This window comes from Aquarana catesbeiana, linkage group LG03 (genome assembly GCF_042186555.1).
Source record: "Aquarana catesbeiana isolate 2022-GZ linkage group LG03, ASM4218655v1, whole genome shotgun sequence".
Lineage (NCBI taxonomy): Eukaryota > Metazoa > Chordata > Amphibia > Anura > Ranidae > Aquarana > Aquarana catesbeiana.
This window is the reverse complement of record NC_133326.1, coordinates 579,532,840-579,553,228: the sequence shown is the minus strand read 5'-3', so window position 1 is coordinate 579,553,228 and position 20,389 is coordinate 579,532,840. Positions and strand designations below refer to the sequence as shown.

The 20,389-nt window shown below is 44.4% G+C and overlaps 1 protein-coding gene and 1 long non-coding RNA gene across 2 annotated transcripts in view; one reads left to right on the top strand and one right to left on the bottom strand.

The window, feature by feature from the left end:
• The window catches only part of LOC141132952 (tetraspanin-15-like), a 274,647-nt gene that overhangs the window by 158,188 nt on the left and 96,070 nt on the right, over nucleotides 1–20,389 (top strand). The window contains exon 4 of the mRNA XM_073621975.1: nucleotides 14,452–14,547. Coding sequence (XP_073478076.1) covers nucleotides 14,452–14,547 — 96 coding nt within the window. The remainder of the gene's footprint in view (nucleotides 1–14,451; nucleotides 14,548–20,389) is intronic.
• The window catches only part of LOC141132953 (uncharacterized), a 136,879-nt gene that overhangs the window by 47,588 nt on the left and 68,902 nt on the right, over nucleotides 1–20,389 (bottom strand). The window contains exon 3 of the long non-coding RNA XR_012242989.1: nucleotides 285–442. This is a non-coding gene — a long non-coding RNA (uncharacterized lncRNA). The remainder of the gene's footprint in view (nucleotides 1–284; nucleotides 443–20,389) is intronic.

Genomic DNA, 20,389 nt, shown 5'->3' with positions numbered 1-20,389 from the left:
GGGGACCAGTGTCAATTTTGACGTGAAATTTCAATTTCGTTTTAGTCATAGTCTTTTGACTAAAATGCAATTTTCCGTATTTTAGTCAATTGAATTGTTTTCGTTTTAGTCATATTTTAGTCAACGAAAATCTCCAGTACATTTTAGTTGACTAAAATCTAATGAGTTTAATGCATTATTTAAAGTGATAGTAAAGTCAATGGAAAAAAAAAAGTTTCCCCCTGCAAGGCAATATTAGAATGTGCTTGTATGCACTGCATACTAGCACATTATGAAAGACTTACCTTAAATCAAAGCCCTCCAGTGGTACACTATCACAGCTGCAGAGGCTTCCATCTCCCCCCGGTCTTCCTTCCATGTTCTTGGACTCTGGCTACCTGATTCGGCTGCGGCAAACAGCTCCCGAAAACCCGAACGTCTCTTTTTTAGGTTAGAACATGCACTATAGACACAGATTTAGCCGTTGTGATATAGAACATCTTTATAAATAAAATTTAGATTTATAAATATAAATAAAATACAAAAATATTGCTTTTTGACAAACAGAAGTATAACTTTAACTACTTAAGGACCAAGCCTATTTTTCAAACTTGGTGTTTACAAGTCAAAATCATTTTTTTTTTGTTGGAAAATTACTTAGAACCTCTAAACTTTATAATTTTTTCAGACACTCTAGAGAATAAAATGGCAGCCGTTGCAATACTTTGTCACACCGTTTTTGTGCAGCAAGTTAGCCCAGTTTTTTCATATTGTGAAAGATAACGTTACACCGAGTAAATTGATACCCAACATGTCATGCTTCAAAATTGCGTGGAATGGCGACAAACTTTGACCCTTAAAAATCTCCATAGGCGACGTTTAAAAGTGTCTACAGGTTACCAGTTTTGAGTTCCAGAGGAGGTCTTTTTCTAGAAGTATTGCTTTCAGTATAACGATCGCTGCGATACCTCGCGTGTGGTTTGGACACAGTTTTCATATGCGAGCGTGACTTACGTATGCGTTCGCTTGCTCAGCAGGGCGGGGCGCTTTTATTTATTTATTTTTTTTCTTATTTATTTTACTTTTTATTTTTACACTGTCCTTTAAAAAAAAAAAAATTGGGGTCACTTTTATTCCTATTGTAATAAACATGTAAACATCCCTTGTAATAGGAAAAAACATGACAGGACCTCTTAAATGTGAGATCTGGGGTCAAAAAGACCTCAGATCTCACATTTACACTTAAATGCAATGCAAAAAAAAAATTCCCCTTTTAAGACCAATGCTATGGAGCCAAGCGGGGGCCATCGTTCCCTCACTTGGCTCCATGTCTCAGGGGGGAGAGGACCCGATCGGCTCTGCTGCTACCAAAGGCTCCATTAAGCGGCGGAGACGACCGGAGCGCAGCGGGAGGGGGGCACCCTCTCCTGCCCCCGATAAAAGAGATCTCGTGGTGAATCTGCCGCAGAGGCCACTTTTATCAGAAAGAGGACCGTCCGCCGTTTACGAATATACCGGGGTTATGGCTATCTGCTGCCATAACCCCGGTACTCTACGTCAGTACCGACGTAAAACTACGACGGGCGGTCCAGAAGTAGTTAAAATGTAAAAAAAAAACCTGTAAACTCTATTGTCTGTAATGCCATTGCACATATTACCGAAATATAATACCAACATTACATAATAACCCCTTGGTGCCTGGTCCTTGGCGCAGAGAGGCCACGTATTTGCATGAATTGCTGTCAATACAGTTGCGCTGATCGCTCCCTGCACAGTTACCAGTGCCTAAACAAAAGCTTTCGTGTAACATGACTGCTGTGACAGCCAGTCACAATGGTCATGTTATCTTAAGCCCTGCCTCCTGGCGTCATAAACCCCTTAAAGGGCTGGGAGGCGCAGGCACGAAGAGATTAAAAAAAAAAAAATAAGAAAAGCCTTTTTTCTTAATTTTTGTTTTCTTTCAGCAGCCTAGTAAATGCCCCCTACGTATACCTACAACCCTGTTTCCCCGAAAATAAGACCTAGCGTGATTGTCGGTGATGGCTGCAATATAAGCCCTACCCTCCAAATAAGCCCTACCCTGTTTCCCCGAAAATAAGCCCTACCCTGAAAATAAGACCTACAAGGACTTTAACTAGGGTTTATTTGGGGAGTAGGGCTTATATTGCAGCCATCACCGACAATCACGCTAGGTCTTATTTGGTAGTGCAGTGTTCATTTTGACTAAAATGACATTTTAGTTTTTGTCATATTTTAGTTCTCTGAATTGTTTTAGCCGTATTTTGATAGACTAAAATAGTGTTAATTTCTAAATTAACACGCATGGGGACTCAACTCTTCCACAATACATACATATGACACTAAAAAACATGGTGAAGAAAAAAGTAAGGGTATCTTTGTAACTTATCTGTATTGTGCCGCGTACAGACGGTCGGATTTTCCGACAACAAATGTTCGATGGGGGCTTGTTATTGGAAATTCCGACCGTGTGTAGGCTCCATCGGACATTTTCTGACAGAATTTCTGACAAAAAAAACTTGAGAGCGTGTGTACACAATTGAGACGCTCAAAATTCCACGCATGCTCTGAATCTAGTACAAGACGGAATCGCTCGGTCTAGCGTTACATAGTTACATAGTAGGTGAGGTTGAAAAAAGACACAAGTCCATCAAGTCCAACCTATGTGTGTGATTATGTGTCAGTATTACATTGTATATCCCTGTATGTTGCGGTCATTCAGGTGCTTATCTAATAGTTTCTTGAAACTATCAATGCTCCCCGCTGAGACCACCACCTGTAGAAGGGAATTCCACATCCTTGACGCTCTTACAGTAAAGAACCCTCTACGTAGTTTAAGGTTAAACCTCTTTTCTTCTAATTTTAATGACTGGCCACGAGTCTTGTTAAACTCTCTTCTGCTAAAAAGTTTTATCCTTATTGTGGGGTCACCAGTACGGTATTTGTAAATTGAAATCATATCCCCTCTCAAGCGTCTCTTCTCCAGAGAGAATAAGTTCAGTGCTCGCAACCTTTCTTCATAACTAATATCCTCCAGACCCTTTATTTCCAGTACATCCTTCCTGAGGACTGGTGCCCAGAACTGGACAGCATACTCCAGGTGCGGCCGGACCAGAGTCTTGTAGAGTGGGAGAATTATCGTTTTATCTCTGGAGTTGATCCCCCCTTTAATGCATGCCAATATTCTTTTTGTTTTGTTAGCAGCAACTTGGCATTGCATGCCATTGCTGAGCCTATCATCTACTAGGACCCCCAGGTCCTTTTCCATCCTAGATTCCCCCAGAGGTTCTCCCCCCAGTGTATAGATTGCATTCATATTTTTACCACCCAAATGCATTATTTTACATTTTTCTACATTGAACCTCATTTGCCATGTAGTCGCCCACCCCATTAATTTGTTCGGGTCTTTTTGCAAGGTTTCCACATCCTGCGGAGAAGTTATTGCCCTGCTTAGCTTAGTATCTTCTGCAAATACAGAGATTGAACTGTTTATCCTATCCTCCAGATCGTTTATGAACAAATTAAATAGGATTGGTCCCAGCACAGAACCCTGGGGAACCCCACTACCCACCCCTGACCATTCTGAGTACTCCCCATTTATCACCACCCTCTGAACACGCCCTTGTAGCCAGTTTTCAATCCATGTACTCACCCTGTGGTCCATGCCAACGGACCTTATTTTGTACAGTAAACGTTTATGGGGAACTGTATCAAATGCTTTTGCAAAATCCAGATACACCACGTCTACAGGCCTTCCTTTATCTAGATGGCAACTCATCTCCTCATAGAAGGTTAGTAGATTGGTTTGGCAAGAACGATTCTTCATGAATCCATGCTGATTACTGCTAATGATACCGTTCTTATTACTAAAATCTTGTATATAGTCCCTTATCATCCCCTCCAAGAGTTTACATGCTATTGATGTTAGGCTAACTGGTCTGTAATTCCCAGGAATGTATTTTAGGCCCTTTTTAAATATTGGTGCTACACTGGCTTTTCTCCAATCAGCTGGTACCATTCCAGTCAGTAGACTATCTGCGTTCGTAATGGAGATAGCACATTCGTCACGCTGCTAATTTTTTAATCTCTTAATACAGCGCATTCTCTTCTTCTTTATAATGCTAGAATAATGAAGTTGTTTTTCTGCTGATATTCATACAGAGTTCTGACACTGATTTCTTTATTATTTCTCGTGATCTCATGAATAATCTTTATATTTTTTTTATAGTGATTTTTTTTTTTATAGTGATCTACTTTTTTTTTTAATCAAGATCTCCTGATTTTTTTTTTTTGTTTTTGTTTTTTATAGTGATCTGAATAATATTTTTTTTTTGTTTTGTGTGTCAAGTTACCACAACACCATTATCTTGTATTTTTTAACCTTTTTTAATGAGGCTGAAAAGCGCAAAACGTCTGTCACCAAACTTCTACTAACACGAGATTAGCAGGAGCCCAAAGGGTGGCGCACTGGCTATTGAACTTCTCTTTTCTAGTGCCGTCGTACAAGTTGTACGTCACCGCGTTCTTGACGATCGGAATTTCCGACAACATTTGTGCGACCGTGTGTATGCAAGACAAATTTGAGACAACATCCATCGGAAATAAATCCAGGATTTTGTTGTCGGAATGTCCGATCGTGTGTATGTGGCATTAGGGTTTATGTCCGGCTTCACGCTGGGATTCTCTTAGGGCCCTCTTTGAAACAGAATGTTGCCACTTGAACTGCAGACCTTTTGAAGGTTTGTCACATGTAGTTGCTTTACCTTTTAGCAAGCCTTGATAGTAAAAACTTTGTAGTTGAGTAAAACTGCTTACATCATTGTAGATCAGACATGCTGCTTACGTCATTGTAGATCAGACCTGCTGCTTACGTCATTGTAGATCAGACATGCTATCTACGTCATTGTAGATCAGACATGCTGCCTACGTCATTGTAGATCAGACATGCTGCTTACGTCATTGTAGATCAGACATGCTGCTTACGACATTGTAGATCAGACATGCTGCCTACGTCATTGTAGATCAGACATGCTGCTTACGTCATTGTAGATCAGACATGCTGCCTACGTCATTGTAGATCAGATGACATGGCTGTCGGCTTTAGCAGAGCAGAGAGAATTCTCTGCATAGAAAGAATCGGGAAATACTTTGTCAAGATCACAATCGGGAAAAAAATCGCGATAACGGTTCTTAACGATTAATCGTGCAGCTCTACTAAAGGGTTATACAAGATATTGATCTGAAGAGTTTATATAAGAAATATAATGTTACATACTCAAATTATGTTTGCTTTGAATTTACAAGAGAGACAGTCCTTGTTGCAGTTTTAAAGTTACTAATGTGCCACTCATATGCAATTGGAGGCACTTCCATGTGTCTGCATGTTGCTTCAGCTTTTTACTAAGGACCTGTTCACATCAGCAGTGGAGTGTGCTGGAAGGCAGCCATGCTGATGCATTTTTTTTTTTTTTTAGCTAATAATATTTAACAAAATGGCATTGCATTAAGTTCTACTGGCACTCGGTATGGTGCAATGCGGTGGAATGCGTTGCACTGGACTGTAAAAAGATAGTGCATGCCATACTTTTTTTCCAGCACGCACAACCTCAGCACGGAGGTGTAAACTATTGTGATAGGGAACAAGGCTTTTTGCCATGTCAATGTGTTGTACAAGGCTGCCCAGTGCATCTAATGCGAATGAGCCCTAAGGTGTCCCAGGTCTAATGAATACCAGGGTGCTGTAGCATGCAGACAATGAGGCTGGTTTACTAAAGGGTTTGAGAATATGCACACAATAAATTGTGTGAATATTCACTTCAATTATCCAATCATGTGCAGATGACTATTGCATCAATTGTGTACCTGTATCGCAAACTACCTTGGTATTAGCCTCAAACTATAATGCTAAAACCCACAAAGGGGAGAAAATTGGGGGAAAAGGGACTTTTTGATATGCACAAAATATAGAACATGTATATTGAGGTAATATCACATATTTATTGCGACAATATTAAAATGAAACCCCGTAGATCCTAGGGGAACTTTATACAAAATATTGCAAAACCATAAAAAATATAACATGTCACTTCACCATTGGATGGCAGTAGGCAGTAAAATTCAACATGATAATCCTAACTGCATAGGTCCAGAGCACCGACACGTTTCGACTAATTAAGTCTTCCTCAGGGGCATGGCAACAATAGCATATTACAAGGGATCACTAGAGATCAGCCCAGTCATTTTGAATGAGCTGCTTAACGTAACACTACTTAAACCACAACAGCAACATGTTTTTTCACCTACAAAATTTTCTACAACTGCTGTTAAAAGTTTTTCTTCTTTATTTGGCTGTAAGCTCAACTGAGACGCTGCCACAAAGTACAGTGAAAACAGCACTTCCGCCTCCCAGTTTTATTGGAACGATCTCTGTTCTAGACACCAGTTCTGGTGCTCCGACCCCTTCCTCAGCTGTTCCATTCACAAGGTATAGCCTGTGAACAGAGTTCATGGAGAATATTATAGGTAAATACACAGCAAAAGCCAGTGTGCCTGGACACAACACAGCACACTTTATTATCACATGTACCTAATGTTATAGGTCACCAATGAATTTGTTGATTGTATCCAACCTAGGCAGTGTTTAGGCTGTCATCTCAAAGTAAGGTGACTGTAATATGAACTATGAAGTGAAGGGGGTCTGTGATAGAACAGGGCAACTGTGACGTGAAGGGGTGCTATGATGTATAGAGGTCAATGATGTGAAGGAGATTGTGATGTCAAGGGGGTCTGTGATGGAACAGGGGGGCTGTGATGTGAAGGGTAGGCGGTGATGTAAATGGGAGGCTGTGATATAAAGGAGGGACTCTGATGTAAAGAGAGGAATTGTTATGTAAAAGAAGAGGGTTGTGATGTAAATGGGAGGTCATGATGTAAAGGAGGCAGGGCTGGCCCAAGACATTGTGCTGCCTGGGTCCAAGAATGAAATGCTGCCCCCCCCCAAAAAAAATCACATCCACCAAAAGGCCCCCACATCTATTTTATAGCATGATAATTAAAACTAAAATAAAATGCATCAGGAAATCAGATGTTGCACTAAACACAGAAGTGTGCACGTAGGTTAAGGGCCAGTTCATACCAGGATCACATGGAAACACAAGCTTTCCCGTGGGGAGCATTTTGACAGTCCGTTCATTTGAATGGGCTGCAAAACGTAACAGACTGTGGAAAAAGTAGTTTGCACTACTTTTAAAAGCACACTGCTCCAAATCGCAAAGTACTGTGCTACCATGCGATTTTGTGATGTAAACACACTGCATTTGCGATCTGCGTTTGGGGTGCCATTAACAATATATTGGCACCCACATGCAGCAGTTCGCAAGAGTAGTGTGTTCACCTGCTGCGTGGGAAACCTGCACACAGCCCACCACAGTCGACTTTACAATTTACAATCAATACAGCCCAGCGATACAATTTAAAGGCTGCGCTGCTAGTGCAAATACATGATCATATTAACTGAAAATACCATAATTATGAATGAACACAAGTGAATTGTTTCATAACACAAAAAAAAAAAAAATGCACATAAATCGCATGCAAAAAAAAAAGAATCGCATGCAAAAAAAATGAGTGGAACATTCAGTAAACAAAAACGATTAAGTAGAGTCCATTTAGTCATAGATTGAAATGAACTGTAGGTCTTGTGGGTGTAGAAAATGGTTGGATAGAGGGAGAAAGACACCCTTCCTTCAAGTGATATAAAGATTATCTCCGTAGGGAGCGTGATGTTAAAATAGAGAGAAGATCCTCCACCTCAAGTAAGGTAAGCCCCTTACCAGATCCAAAGATCTCCTGTCACAGAGATCATGCACACATGTGGCTGTGTCCCCCAGCCACTGGGTCTCTGTCAGTGCGCAGATCGGAAGCCACCTCTCCAGGAAATCAATCCAAACGTGATTTATCCGCTCACAGACCATGGATAAATAGGAAAGAAATGCTCCATAGCGTAATACAGTTAAAATCCACTTTAATTTATAAAAGAAAAGCACTTACAATTTGTGCAGTAAAGATCGCTTATAAAAACATGTAGCGCCGGCCGGCTTCAGCTGCTGCCCGTTTCTTCCGGGTTCAGCGTGGTATGGTGGTGACGTCAGCACGCCGCTCCTCCCTACGCCGTTTCGACAAATCTGTCGTCTTCCTGGGGTACGGGCGGCATGCTGACACACCACCTCCTTGGCCTCACCTGTGACTTGCAGACAGTCTAGCTGGGGTGATCGGACTCTGACTGGCCTGGCTGGCTTTAGGCTAGTATATAGACAGGCTAGGGTAGTATATAGACAGGCTAGGGTAGTAAATGGACAGGCTAGGGTAGTATACAGACAGGCTAGTGTAGTATACGGACAGGCTAGTGTAGTATACGGACGGGCTAGGGTAGTATACGGACGGGCTAGGGTAGTATACGGACGGGCTAGGGTAGTATGCGGACAGGCTAGGGTAGTATACGGACAGGCTAGGGTAGTATACGGACAGGCTAGGGTAGTATATACACAGGGTAGGGTAGTATATGGACAGGCTAGAGTAGTATATATAAACAGGCTAGGGTAGTATATGCACAGTTTCCTTGTGCTGTGTACTGTCCCTCCCTCTCCTCCTCCCCAGTCCTCCAGTCCGGGCAGTCCCTGTCACCCCTCCAGATCACTCTGCTCAGTAATGAGGTGACAGTGGAAGATCGGGGGATCTTGGTGATGGGGTGGGAGATCCGTGATTGACTGATCAGTATACTGACTCTTTACACTTCTGCCTGACCCCCCTCCCTTCCATGATCTGCATTCACCTTGCGCCACCCATGTCCATCAAGAGCCCGTGTGAGAAAATTCCTCCCGGTGTTCTGTCGAGAAAGTTCCGCTCGGCGGATAAGGACCCCCCTCTACTGCGCAGGCGCTGCGCCTGCGCAGTAGGATCCGGCAGAAATAGCCGAAGGGGAATAGGTCCAAATCAGCTGTACACGGCGCCTGTAAGAGGGCCCCTCGCGGGCTCGCTTCGCTCGCCACGCTTCGGGCACGGCCTCGCTTCACTCGGCTCTTTTAGATTCCCCCACTAGGTCCACTTGGATGGTAGGGAAGGAACCTGGACCCAGAGCGCAGGCGCCGTGTACAGCTGATTGTCGATCTTAAGCTTCAGCTATCTCCGGCGGGTGTTAGTAGTTCGTACTGCACAGGCGCTGCGCCTGCGCAGTACAGGGGGCGAACTTATCCGCCGAGGGAACTTATTCGGCAAGACATCGGCCCTATCATATGGGCAGAGAAGGGGAGGAGACTCGCTCTTGCACTGATCTCCGGTTGTCACTGAAGCACTAAGTGCAGACTCAGTGAGAGTTCCGCGGCTGTGCTGGACAGCACTGTGTCAGGCAGCCCACAACACTCTCACTGAGTCTGCACTGTGTGGATCCCGTACATAGCGCTGGCCCTGCTCTGCCACCCCTGTCAGATTTCTGTCTGGGTCCAGTGGACCCAGTGGCACCTATGGTAGGGCCAGCCCTGAAAGGAGGGACTCTGATGTAAAGGAGAGGAGTTGTTATGTGAATGGGAGGCTGTGATGTAAAGGAGGGACTCTGATTTAAAGGGAGCAGTTGTGATGTAAATGATAGGCTGTGATGTAAAGGAGGGACTCTGATGTAAAGGGAGCAGTTGTTATGTGAATGGGAGGCTGTGATGTAAAGGAGGGACTCTGATTTAAAGGCAGCAGTTGTTATGTGAATGGGAGGCTGTGATGTAAAGGAGGGACTCTGATGTAAAGGGAGCAGTTGTTATGTGAATGGGAGGCTGTGATGTAAAGGAGGGACTCTGATTTAAAGGCAGCAGTTGTTATGTGAATGGGAGGCTGTGATGTAAAGGAGGGACTCTGATGTAAAGGAGAGGAGTTGTGATGTAAATGATAGGCTGTAATGTAAAGGAGGGACTCTGATGTAAAGGAGAGGAGTTGTGATGTATAAGAAGAGGGCTGTGATGTGAAGGGTAGGTGGTGATGGAAAGGGGAATGTGTTGTTAAGGAGGGGCTGGTGATGTAAGGGGGGCACTCTGACATAAAGGAAGAGGCAGTGATGTGAAAGGTGAACTGTGATGTAAAGGAAGGGGGCTGTGATATGAAGGGGGACCGTGATGTAAAGGGGGTGGGAGAACTATGACATAAAGGAAAGTTGCTGTATTATGAAGGGGGGAATGTAATGCAAAGGAAGGGACTGTGATGTTATGGAGGAACTGTGATGTAAAAGGGGGGGGAGGGGACGGGGACTGCATGGACATTTGCATGCAGGCCAGCATTTCCCTGATCTTGTGCATTTGCTTTAGTAAATCGGTTTCTCTCTTTTCTAGCATCTTCCACGATTACATCAAGAGAGTAAAGACTGGGCCTTCGGTCACGGTCAAAGCTGTTGCCCAATTTAGCTTCAGATTAACCACTTACCCACTGGGCACTTAAACCCTCTTCCTAACCAGACCAATTTTCAGCTTTCGGTGCTCTCACATTTTGAATGACAGTTACTCAGTCATGCAACACTGTACCTATATGAAAATGTTGTCCTTTTTTCGCACAAATAGAGCTTTCTTTTGGTGGTATTTAATCACCGCTGTTTTGTTTTGTTTTTTTTTTTGCGCTATAAAAGAAAAAAGAACGAAAAGTCTGTAAAAAAAAAATGAATTTTTCTTAGTTTCTGTTGTAAAATTTTGCAAATTAGTACATTTTTCTTCATACATTTTGGCCAAAATTTATACTGCTACATATCTTTGGTAAAAATAACCCAAATCGTATATTATTTGGTCTTTGTGAAACTTATAAAGTCCACAAGCAATGGTGGCAATCTCTGAAAATTGATCACACCTGAAGTACTGACGGCCTATCTCATTTCTTGAGACCCTAACAAGCCAGGAAAGTACAAATACCCTCTTTTTGGAAAGTAGACATTTCAAGGTATTTAGTAAGAGGCATGGTGAGTTTTTTGAAGTTGTAATTTTTTCCCACAATTCTTTGCAAAATCAAGATTTTTTTTTTCACAAAATTGTTATATTTGCAGGTTATTTCTCACACACAGCATATGCATAGCACAAATTACACCCCAAAACACATTCTGCTACTCCTCCTGAGTATGGCGATACCACATATGTGAGACTTTTACACAGCGTGGCCACGTACAGAGGCCCAACATGCAGGGAGCACCATCAGGAGTTCTTGGAGCATAAATTACACATACAGGTGTCCTTTTATGAAGCAGTGAAATCTATTCACTGCTTCGTTCTCTGGCATTCACAGTGGAGATCTTTCTCCTTTGTGTGCCAGTTTATGAAGCGGAGTAGATCACTTCACCTTTGGAGGAGTGAAGGGATCTACAAACGCTTCCCACAGTGGAGAACAGCCACTGATATTGGAATCTCGTGAGACTTTACGAGATTACAGTACCAGAAATTCACAGAAATACAGAGATGTCAGTTTATTAAACAGTGATAAATTATCACCGCTCAATACACTGACAGATGGTGTGGTTAATGTTAAAAAAATAAGGAGTCCCCCTACATTATATTTATATATATATATATATATATACACATATACACACACACACACATATATATATCCACATGTATATGCACACACATTATATATATATCTATATATATAGATCTATCTATCTATCTATCTATCTATCTATCTATCTATCTATCTATCTATCTATCTATCTATCTATCTATAGATATATATATCTATATATATATATATATAGATATATATATCTATATATATACACACATAAATATGACAGGGGGACATGGTTACAGTGTTGGGGGGTCTAAACGAGGTAGAAGGAAGTTAAAAATCTTCCTCCTTCCCCCTCAGATCCCCCTTAGATGTCCTCTTCACTCCCTGATTCTCCACCTTTGAGCTGGTGAATCGGGGAGTGTGAATTCTTACACAGATCGCCAGTGAAGCGCTGAGATCGCAGCTGCATTCTCCATGTGCAGAGATCATCGGCGGGAGTACAAGTTCAAACACTTCTCCCCCCGATTATCTCTGTTTCATAAACTGTTTATGGACTGTGATCAGCGGCGATCCTTGGGATCACCGCCGATCACTGCTTCATAAACGGACACCACAATTTCTTGACTACCTCTTAAACTTTCGAAGGCCCTGGAGCACCAGGACAATGGAAACGCCACGAAAATGACCCTATTTTGGAAAGAAAACAACCCAATGTATAATCTATGAGGCATAATGAGTCTTTTGAACATGTCATTTTTTTTCTACAAGTTTTTGGAAAATGTGTAAAGAAAATGAAAACATATTTTTTTAAATTTTTTTACACAGTTGTGCATTTATACAATATTTCTAACACATAGCATGTACATTCCAAAAATTACACCCCAAAACAGATTCTCCTACTCCTCCCGAGTACGGCGATACCACATGTGGGAGACTTTTACACAGCCCGGCCACATAGAGAGGCCCAACATGCAGGGAGCACCGTCAGGTGTTCTAGGAGCATACATGTCAAATCTAATTTGACTACCTATTACACTTTTGTGAGGCACTGTAGTGGCATGGATGAGAACTGATGTGGCATGGATGAGGATGGCTGAGCATGAATGAGTATGGCTGAGTAGGGCCGGGTACGGCTGGGTATGCTGGGTACGGCTGAGTACGGATGAGTATGCTGGGTACGACTGAGTACGGCTGGGTATGGATGGGGGTGGATGGGATGGCTGAGCATGGATGGATGAGTATTGCTGAGTATGGATGGATGGCTGAGCATGGATGAGTATGGATGGATGAGCATGGATGGATGGATAAGTATTGATGAGGATGGATGGCTGAGTATTGATGAGGATGGATGGCTGAGCATGGATGGCTGAGCATGGATGGCTGAGTATTGATGAGGATGGATGGCTGAGCATGGATGGATGAGTATTGATGAGGATGGATGGCTTAGCATGGATGGATGAGTATTGCTGAGGAAGGATGGATGGCTGAGTATTGATGAGGATGGATGGCTGAGCATGGATGGGGATGGCTGGCTGAGTATAGATGAGGATGGATGGCTGAGCATGGCTGACTGAGTATTGATGAGGATGGATGGATGGATGGCTGCATGAGGCAGGAATTGTCACAGATCAGCGCTGTGGGCAGTACCCATCCAGCCCACAGCGCTGCTGCATCTGATCTCTCCCCTCTCCTCTCACACTGTACAGAGAGGGGAGAGAGGAACCGGACATGAAACCAGTTTGATTACAAGTGATCGCTCCATCAAATGACGGAGCGATCACATGGTAAACGGCCGCTGTCACCCGGCGGTCATTGATATTTCCTGGTGCGCACCCCAGGGGACACGCGGGAGCGAGATTCTGGGAGAACGTCAATGTACGCCCTCCCAGAGTTATTGAGCCGCGCTGTAGCCATCATTCGGCTATAGTGCGGTCGGCAAGCGGTTAAATGATAGAACCCTTTTTTTAAATGTAAGCAACTACAGGGCTTTGCTGTTTGATACCATTATGAACACTTAAGCCTAGTACATCGGCTGGAATCGGTTGGTTCAATAGAAACCGAACGACATTCAGCCCATGTGTATGGCACTTGGTCCAACAGAAGCCGGCGGGTTGGCTGACTTCTGTCGAAGGCTCATGATCAAAAAAGGTCTGCCGACAAGGTCTGCCGACTGGCTCCTCCTGATCGGTTCTCTCAGCCGATGGCTGGAGTGTTCTAGCGGGGGGGGCGGGGGCGCGCTCCTTTGTCAGAACACAATAGCACAGCAGGGAAGATTGCTGACACTGTACTAACATTGGATTGTTAGTACAGCGGCTCAATCCCACTGGGTTGAACAAACAAAACTAGTGGTGTGTACGAGGCTTTAGAGCCACTCACACCTGGTGTGTTGGGCTGCGCTGGGTGAAATAAGTTAGGCAAATATATATGTTTCATAAGTAGATCTACACAATTATGATAATTTATTCAATTATAATGTAATGCAGTTATTCAATATTCTTCCCTGCTGGGAGAGGGAGGGGGTAGCACTGGGGCCAATCAGGTATGTGATGACAAGGAACATGCTTACAGGAGGAGCAGAGTAAGCAGATAGCTCCTCTGACAGGTAAAACGGCTTTTATATAGCCACAAAAGAGGAAAAGTGCCTCAGCAACACCACAGAAAAAGTGTTGGGGTTTTTCCTTCTAAGAAACGGAACCCATAAATATATTTCATATGTGTCCCTAGTCATTTGTCCGAAGTTCAGTGTTAACACCGGAATATTCAGATCCTTGCAGGAAACAGTCATGACTTGTTCTCTTTAAAACCTTTAAAAATGTATTTTATAATGTCTGTATCACAGGTTATTTATATGAATTGTTATTAAAGGTGTTTACTACAATAATGTGAAATCCCTTTTCTTTTACCTATCATAATTTTCTTTTTTTGCAGCTAAAGACATTTGCACATGCGAACATCCTTGGGGGGATGAAACATTATTACGATGACCTGGATTTCAAGAACATAATGGATTTTGTGCAAGAAAAGGTTGGTAAATGTTGGCAGACGTGATTTGAAAGGACATAATCTTGATTGACGATTTTGTTAAATAATAGGAGATCGTTAGTGACCATTATTAGCAAATTAGCAAAAAAAAAAAAAAAAAAATTAGATGGCTGTAGTGTATTAAACAGTTTTATGTGAATTTGCCACTGCAATTCTAAGCGGCCATCTGGGACAGATTTGCACAAGTTTGTGACAAATTCAAAGCTGGAGATGAGACAGATTTTCACTCTAAACAGATGCACAATTAAGTGTTCAGGCCAGGGGCATTGCTAGGTGGCAAAAAGACCAGAAGACCAGGGTCTTCAGCCCAAAGTCCAAGGCCAGCATGGGGGGGGATTGTGGTTGTGTGGCGGGGGTGAGTAAGCTCACTTGCTGGCTACTGCCTGGCTTACCAATGCCCACCAATGCTGACCACTAAACTGACCTACCTGACATACACACACTGACCTACCTACACAAGGAATGGCTGGTGCTGCGCTGTTAAAATAATTATAAGTAACTCAAGCTTCATAAACTAATAAAAATGAATACTGAGCTGTTAAAAAATAACTAAAACTTAACAAACTAATGAGAAACACTGTGCAGTATTGCTAAAGTGCTAAAGGTATATGTGCAAAGTAAATGCTGATCACAAGGATGAATACTGACACATACGGTGATATATAAAATCTTCCAACAATAAAGTCACTGGTTTAAATGTGCAAAGTGACAGTAAACCAAATAATACAAAGTACAGTGCAAATGAATTGTGCAAAAGATTACTCAGTCTCTTCTGTGCATAAAACCACACAGTGCAAAGTGCAGGAATAAGGATTTCCTCTTCGTGCAAAAACACACTAATAGCAATGGCCTCTTACCTTGCAGTTATGAGACAACAGCATGTGTGTAAAAAAATGAGGATCTGTGTTCATGTTGCTGGCTTATTCATGCCACACTCCTGGGCCAATATCTTGAATGTGGATCGTGAAAAAATATTGTCACTTTGCACTTTTAAACCAGTCACTGTATTGTTGGAAGATTTTATATATCACCGTATGTGTCAGTATTAATCCTTGTGATCATCATTTACTTTGCACATATACCTTTAGTACTTTAGCAATACTGCACAGTGTTTCTCATTAGTTTGTGAAGTTTTTACTTTTTTTTTTAACAGCTCAGCATTCATCTTTGTGATTATCATTTACTTTGCACATAAACTTTTAGCACTTTAGCAATATTGTGTTTATTAGTTTATGAAGCTTTAGTTACTTATAATTTTTTAACAGCGCAGCACCTAGCCATTCCTTTTATATTCTTGTGTATGGGTATGGATTGACCCACATTCTCTGTGTAACGAGCCCCTGCTCGCTCGGTTCCACTCTCCTGACACTCCTCTGCGGCTATTGAATCAGATTGCAGATCGTAACATCTGATGGTTCGGTCATCCGATGCTCCGGGATTCGAACTGCAGCTATGTGCCGTTCGAATCCAGTTGTGATAGCTCAGAACAAACACCAGGCAGGCTGTATGTAAGTTCAAACAGGAATCTCACTTTTTATTGATGCACACAACACACTTTTATACACAGCAGTTTGAACACCCCGCCCCCAACAACCACTTTCCTATTGGTCAATTGTAAAATACACTAGAGTCTTCACTCAGGTCCTCTTGTCCATGCAAATGAGGACTTGAAACATGGTCAGCAGGGATTGGTCCGATAGCTTGAATAGGAGGACTGATATGTGTAATGACACAGAGAAGCCCCAGGGGGTAATTAAAGTACATAAACAAATGGTCAAACACAGAACAATGCCTTCCTTCCAGACCATGGAGCCGTCTGGAGGGGGTTAGCCTGTCCCCCCCGGAAAACAGTCCAACAGCCACAGTGGGACCCCGAACGGGTCAACTCGAGGATGTTGGAAAAGTAGACTTAAGGTTCCAACAGTATGAATCGGTCACACTGTAATATGGCAAATACAATTTCCCAGAGTCTGTGTCTCTTGGGGGGATATGGACCTGAATCCAAAGTAACACCACGTCAAGGGTCCTCAGGCATACAGCTCACAAAGAGCACTGTTCCCCCAAATGCCAGGGCCCACGATTGGTCGGCAAGAGGCTAGCATTCCGTCCCCTCCAAAAGCCTCTGTCCTGGCTCAGTCTGTCACATTTCTCCCTTGTCGGCAGATGACTAACACAAGAGGTCTCCCAGACGGATTTACTCCGAAGTTAGTCCATAGTTCCAGTCCTCTAATGCCTGTACCCACACAGTACCCCAAACAAATTGTTCCATACAGAGCATTACTTACCCAGCCAACCTCTGCCTCTCTCAGAGAACACGCCCGCCACTGGGGACAGGCCTGGACTGGCCCTTCTCCCTGGAGTCCTTTCAGCCGCTGGAGAGAAGACAGGGTGACTGGGCTCACCCCGTCATGCTGTTGGGGATCTGGGCTGACTGCCCAGCATCCCTGGAGTATACAAGTGGGGACTAAAGTCCCATCCACTTTTAGTAGGTGAAAATCCCACAGTGCTTGCAAAGCATGGCTGACATCCTCCTGTCTCAGTGTCGCACCATTTTCTGGGGTTGTGTCAGTAGAGACCAAAGTCCCATCCACTACCACAGGAACTCCCTCTTCTGTTAGTTGAGGGCAGAGGGTAGCAGCACTCTGCCCAGTTGCCAGCCCTTCTGCTGGGGACTCCACATCCTCCGCTCTAGCTAACTGTTGGGGCAGGAGGCTGGCTTCCTCCACTCCCAAACTGTGTAACTGCCATTGGGGAGGTGAGCCGGCTGCTTCCTTTTCCATTCCCTCATCTGGATGTTGGGACGATATGTCTGTGGTACTGTCTCCCAGGTGCACGGATCTTTGCTGGGGAGGAAAGACCACTTCCTCCACCCTGGCCAACTGTTGGGGAGGGACGACGAATACCTCCTCTCCCTTCTCCCCCTGTATCCTGATCTGCTGCTGGGAAGTGAGCACCTCCTTCTCACCCTGAGCCTCCGGAACTGCCACAGATGTGGGGCAGAGGTCTTGGAACCTCTGTCCAGTGACCAGCGCTTCAGCTGGGAAAGTTCCTTGTGACTCCACAGATACTGCTGTTGGTGTTGGGCAGAGCACAGTGAAGTTTGGCCCTAATAACAGCTCTTCTTCTGCTGGAGGCTCACCAGGTTGTTCTTCCTCAGCAGAAAAGTCTATCAAATCCCCTGTCTCTGCAACTGGTGTCTGGGGATAAAGGTTCACCATCTCTTGTCCGTAGAACCCAGAATATGCTATCAGTGCTGGGCAGAGGTTAGCAGAGCTCTGCCCTGTTGTCAGCACTTCAGCTTTGGGGATAGCGATCTCCAGATTTTCCACTGCCGATTCGCTGGCATTCTGCTGGACAGGCACATTCCTCCATCCAAGATCATCCAATGCAGAAACAGGTTCATCAAGGTCAGTCAGCACTTGCTCCATCCGCCATAAGACCTCCGCCTCCCTAGCTGTGGGGGCAGGTTGGCAAAGCACACTGTTACTCTGCCACATTGCCGACTCTTCAGCCAGGATTTCAGAGTTGTCACCTGGTATTTCCTGATAGTCCCAGGCAAAGGGAGCCCAGCCCTGGCGCTGAGCAGAGTCTAGCAGCCGTCTGTAGGTGATCTCCAGCTCCCATTCCTGAACGACCAGAAACTCTATATCTTCCAGTGCCCAGTGCACTTCCGAGACGTTCAGTAGCTGTTCTCTGTAATCCATGATTTTGTCCAACCGCCGTTCCAAATCACTCCCAAAGTTAGGGTCCCCTGTCAGCTTCACATACAACAGTCCCAGGCCGCCGTAGCCAAAGCCTTCCGTTGGGCTGTCATCCGCTATCCAAGGGTATGCTTGGGATACATGCCACCGGAGGGCTCTATAGCTCTCATCCAGCCTCATCTCTGCCCAGACCAACCTGCTTAATTCCGCTGTCTGCTCCTTGTTCAGTTTTTCTCCCAAAAACAGCACCCGCAATCCATACTGCGACCAGTACCTTTCCTCGATGGAGGGGAGAACTTTTCTCTGGTGTCGCTGCTCACGGGCTAGCGCTTCCTTCCAGAGTTCACAGCGGATAGAAACAAACCATCCCAGCAGGACCTGCTCTGATACTGGTCCTCTGTGCTGTACCCGCATCTCTCGCAACCTCCTTTGGAATTCCTCTTCCATGACGACGTATCTGTACCTCTCCTGCTATCTGGACCTTGGATCCAGGTGATGGTTTGGATGTGTTCACAGCAAGGAAGCACGATCCCACCATTCTCTCCACAGCTCTCAAGTAAGTCTTTCAGTGTGGCTCTCCTGCAGGCTGCATAGCTTGTCATTCACTGTGGTGGTTTGGAGTGTCCCAGTAACTGGAGAGCAAATCCCACCGCTGCCCACCAATGTAACGAGCCCCTGCTCGCTCGGTTCCACTCTCCTGACACTCCTCTGCGGCTATAGAGTCAGATTGCAGATCGTAACATCTGATGGTTCGGTCATCCGATGCTCCGGGATTCGAACTGCAGCTATGTGCCGTTCGAATCCAGTTGTGATAGCTCAGAACAAACACCAGGCAGGCTGTATGTAAGTTCAAACAGGAATCTCACTTTTTATTGATGCACACAACACACTTTTATACACAGCAGTTTGAACACCCCGCCCCCAACAACCACTTTTCTATTGGTCAATTGTAAAGTACACTCGAGTCTTCACTCAGGTCCTCTTGTCCATGCAAATGAGGACTTAAAACATGGTCAGCGGGGATTGGTCCGATAGCTTGAATAGGAGGACTGATATGTGTAATGACACAAGGAAGCCCCAGGGGGTAATTAAAGTACATAAACAAATGGTCAAACACAGAACAATGCCTTCCTTCCAGACCATGGAGCCGTCTGGAGGGGGTTAGCCTAAAAACAGGGCAGCAGATCCCCCCCCACTGTGTAATAGAATCAAAGGGAAATACTTCAGTATTCCAAGCTTCATGACACTGTGTTTGCAGCAGTTGTTTGTATTTATATTCACATAATAGCTCAGGAATATATTTACTTTTTACCTACACTGACATACACACACTGACCTACCTTGACTGACCAACCTTGACTGACCTACCTTGACTGACCTACCCACACTGACCTACCCACACTGACCTACCCACACTGACCTACCCACACTGACCTACCCACACTGACCTACCTTGACTGAGCTACCCACACTGACCTACCCACACTGACCTACCTTCACTGACCTACCTTCACTGACCTACCTTCACTGACATACACACACACTGACCTACCTACACTGACTTACCTACACTGACATACACACACTGACCTACCTGACCAGGAGACAGTCCAGACTTCATGTTGTGTCCTGCAGCAACAGCTCAGCCGTGGTGTGTGAGGCAGCCAGAGGAGGAGAGCCGCCCGCCCGAGCAGGGATCGATGTGGCGCGGCGGTCGCATTGTAATTCCCACCTTCTGGAGCCTGCAGCACCTATTATGGACGTCACACGTCCCGCAGTCCCACCATTGGACCAGTGGGACGTCCATCATAGGCGCTGCAGGCTCCAGAATGTGGGACCTGCTATGTGACTCGGCCACACTCGGCGCCCCTGGGTCAGGCACAGATTTTATTGTCCCAGTGCTATTTTAGAGCTGCTGAGGGAGGAATTTATGAAAGGACTTGACTTTCAGAAATCTGTCTCAATTCTTGCTTCCCTGCTCCTGTTTAACACTGCCTTGCTGCTTTGCAACACAATTGAAAATGTCCCCCAGCATTGCAAGCTAGCTCTACAGTGCTGCCATTATTCAGAGTGACCAAGGGCTGTTCTGACCTAGGGTGCAAGTAACATTACAATTATTTTCA